Raw genomic sequence first — 3,690 nt, 5'->3', positions numbered from 1 at the left:
CCCGCCACACGCCGCTGTCCGGCCAGTGGCCCACCTCACCCCTGCGAGCTGGAGCTAGGCAAGCCCGCCACACGCCGCTGTCCGGCCAGTGGCCCCCCTCACCCCCGTACGCTCCACGGTCGCCCCTACTCACCTGCGAGGAAGAAGGCCACCATCCTGGAGCGCTCCCGGGGCGGCGCCCACTTGCTGAGCAGCTCGTAGCAGGCCGTGAGCAGGAAGCCCTGCGCCAGGCCCTGCACCACGCGCGCCGCGCACACGCCGTACACGTCGCCGTAGGTGGCGCACGCCGGCATTAGCAGGTCGAAGAGGCTGGACACGAGCACGGACATGGCGAGGAAGCGCTTGGGCCCGAAGCGCTGCGCCAGCTGGCCCGCCGGGATGTTCATCACCACGTACCCCCAGAAGAAGGACGAGAGCACCAGGCTGGTGCGGCTGGAGTCCCAGTCAAAATGCTGTGGCATATAGACATTGTCATTAGCGTTTCGTCTTAACATGTAGAACGTCGTTAAAGGCGGAGAAAATCCACTGAAAACTGCATAATGACGCTTGTCGATCACTAGCTGATGACGAGCAATGTTTCTAAAATATTATCAAAGAGAGATCTCAGATTAAATTTCCGAAAGCACCATCGGATTCCCTGTAAAATTCTCGATCAAACGAGTATACATGTGTGTTATGTTTCGGAGCAGAAATAATAACACTGAAAAAGACGTTAACTTGCATGTTCGCGTACAGAACCACGTATGCTCGTTTTATCGGGAATTTTGCAGGAAATCCGAGGGTCCCTTCGAAAATTTAATCTGAGAGCTCGCTTAGATAATATTCTTCAAAAACTTAAATACGCGCCGCGTCATCGTCTAGTGATCGACATGCGTCCTTACGCAGTTTTCGTGAAATAGACCGCAAGAACCCAAAATTCACATGGACGCCCTAGGGTAGTCAGCAAAACGTATCGTGGGACTCCATTAGGAAACCGTGGGGCGGTTGTCCAAAACCCAATGACACGGGGGTTCTCCTTTAGGCTTCATCATCATGGTGAATGTTGGACTACGTTGCAAAGAAATGTTGACGTCTGTTGTGCGGGGCTCACCGTCTGTCCCTCCCGTGGCTTCGTCATGGCGACGATGGCCACCGACATGTTGGTCCGAGTGCAGAACGCGACGGCTGCGCTGAAGAACATGATGAGGGCCTGGATGTGCCTCGTGCCGACGAGCTGGCAGGCGCGGTTCATGCCACCTGAAAAAGCAGACTCCAGTTAGAGCTGTCCCAGGCTAACAACGGTAACAACAATACTTTGTGCGAGCATTTTTCTTTTCCGTGTCAAAACGACTGGAAAAGCCACGAAAAAAAAAAGACACAATCAGTTCTATCATTTGGCGTGCCCCGAACATAATCAAGTCCCCCGTGGAACGCCTCCCATTCATTCGAATGCGGAGGGAGGCCACACGCCCGGCCCCGCCAACGCCAAGTACGTCTCCATCCACGACCCGCGAATTAAGTGCCCACTGCTCATTTGCACTTGACGCGGTGCTCGGCAGAGTCGACAGCCGTCACTGCGGGTAGCGATGACCATTCAAGTTCACGCCAAACGCGCCAGCCACATGTGTTTGGAGGGCCTGCGGCCCGTGGCGGCGCGACCTGAGTGGAAAGTTCTTTCCACGCCAACATACAGCGCACAGGCATCTTATTCGGCCCTATGGCGGGGCGGGTATCTGATCAGCACCCACGCCATTCATTCAGTTAGAGAGTGTGGTGCGAGCGGTAAAAAAAGTCAGACTTGCAGGAAAAAGGAAAAACTTTTAGCAACTCCCATACTGAGAAAAAGTTCTAAGATTGAGGAAATTTTATTTTAAACATGTGATAATTTTCCTTACTTTTTGATGAAATATCCTCATATAAACTGTTGAGTTTTCTATCAAAATATGGACTTTTCCCTTTTCCGCAAAAATTTCAGACTTTGTATTTATCGTGTGGGTGTGACAGCTAGCTCCGACCGATGAAGCCCAACTAAAACGACAGGGAAGCTCCGTCCAGTCCAATACACCCATGGGACATTCCCTGGTCCATGGGGCCTCGTGGGATGTAATGAGACACACAACCTCATGATATGACATGACCGGGAGATGCTATTTAACCGCATTTCACATATATTTTATGCAGCTTTCTCATGGGTGTCGTCCGTCATTGAGCAAACGACTTTCTTTCGCCAGTCCCCCGCACTTATTCCCAACCTCAGAGCCATGCGTTTTGCGAGAGAATTTCTCTCGGATTTAAGGCCACCCCGCATTTTGTCTACTTGATCGTCTCACGCGTTTGACCTACAATAGCCATTATTGGTCTTTGGGGGCGTCGGCTTCCAGTGTGAACTTCTATATTTACGTCAAGGTCGGTCTCGTTTAAGACAGATCGCAGAGCGCATCGGTCGTCGCGACCCACAGTGCCAGCTCGACGACCAGAAACGCCGGGTGCGGTATGAGCATGCCTTCCACGACCATCTTACACTTCTCTTAGCGTGATTTCCACCTCTTAAGTTATAGATGCGCACACTTATATAACATTGCACAATCTCCCACTCAAATCGCATTTTTTTCTTCTTTCTCATTTAGGGTGGCTGTACGTGTCCCCACCGCGCTGACTATACTCTAATCCACTCCCACTCCACTCCCAGCGCTGGATTTAGATAAGGGCAGCCGAGCAAGCAGCCCCAGTACCGCGCAGCGCGGATTTAAAAAGGGTTGTTTATTACTTAAAGCGCTGACAGATGTGTGGCCCCAACGTTTACAACATGCTCTACGAACGAACGGGACGCAAGCTCACGCACGCGGATCATAAGTTCGTTTCTTATCCGATTCGGATATTCGGGATTATCATCTGTCAATGGAAGATCCAAGTCCACAACAACTGACAAATCTTCAATAAAAATAGACGGCCAAGCAGCAGGCTGATTCAGCATGATTAGTTTTCCACTGATTTATGGTCCGACTGATACCTTACTGTCAAAGGCGCACTTGATCGCGACGATGGTAGCAGAGTCTGAGCAGGCCTATCGCCGGCCGGGCCGGGCCCCGCCTGCAGCGCACACACACGCTGATAATGCAACAGTAGAACAGTCCCACGGTCACACAAATCGAATTTTGGTCAAAAAAAGTGTATTTGGACCACTAAAGCTGCCCTGAAGTCGATCTGCCACAACTACCCTTTGGGGGGCGTAAGTGAGGGGCGAGGGGAACCCACCATCATCCTATGGGGATGGTTCATGAAAATCGCCTTTTTTACTAGAAACATGTTTGGTGGTAAACCACACTCTTGTTCCTATTTTTTTTGTCAGAAATGGACGTTCAAAAATTAAACTCCTATGAAGAGTTGGCGGTAGAAAGGGGTGGGTGAATGAGTGGTCTGGGCGTTTCTCTCAAAGCAATTAGGGTGTACCGTGTACACTGTTAATCGTGGGTGTACAGTCATTGTACGCCAAAGGCGTGTAGCACCCAAAACTGTACGCCTTTTGGCATGTAATGACTGCACGCCTTTGGCGTACAGTGACAGCACATCTTTGTCAGTGCAAATGCTATAGGCAAAACCCGTGCGTTAGTGCGGGCCAATGGCTGAGGATGCACAGAAACTAAACGCCCTACTCCAGCTTCCGAAGCAGAGTGGGAGTGCCGAAGGCGCTTTGGCTTTACGCACCACCAG

The 3,690-nt window shown here is 51.2% G+C and overlaps 1 protein-coding gene across 1 annotated transcript; it reads right to left on the bottom strand.

Moving 5' to 3' along the window:
* Positions 1–110: 110 nt before the first annotated feature.
* On the bottom strand, positions 111–1,467 carry LOC127751868 (putative inorganic phosphate cotransporter). The gene is made up of 2 exons (XM_052276064.1): positions 1,091–1,467; positions 111–452 (listed from the first exon to the last, which is right to left on the bottom strand). Exons 1-2 carry the CDS (start codon positions 1,229–1,231, stop codon positions 126–128), a joined length of 468 nt encoding a protein of 155 aa, XP_052132024.1. The 5' UTR covers positions 1,232–1,467; the 3' UTR covers positions 111–125.
* Between the last annotated feature and the right edge of the window lie 2,223 nt (positions 1,468–3,690).

This window comes from Frankliniella occidentalis, unplaced genomic scaffold (genome assembly GCF_000697945.3).
Source record: "Frankliniella occidentalis isolate FOCC.00 unplaced genomic scaffold, Focc_3.1 Scaffold1525, whole genome shotgun sequence".
Classification (NCBI taxonomy): domain Eukaryota; kingdom Metazoa; phylum Arthropoda; class Insecta; order Thysanoptera; family Thripidae; genus Frankliniella; species Frankliniella occidentalis.
The sequence above is the reverse complement of the archived record's forward strand: the minus strand, read 5'-3'. Positions and strand labels throughout refer to the sequence as shown.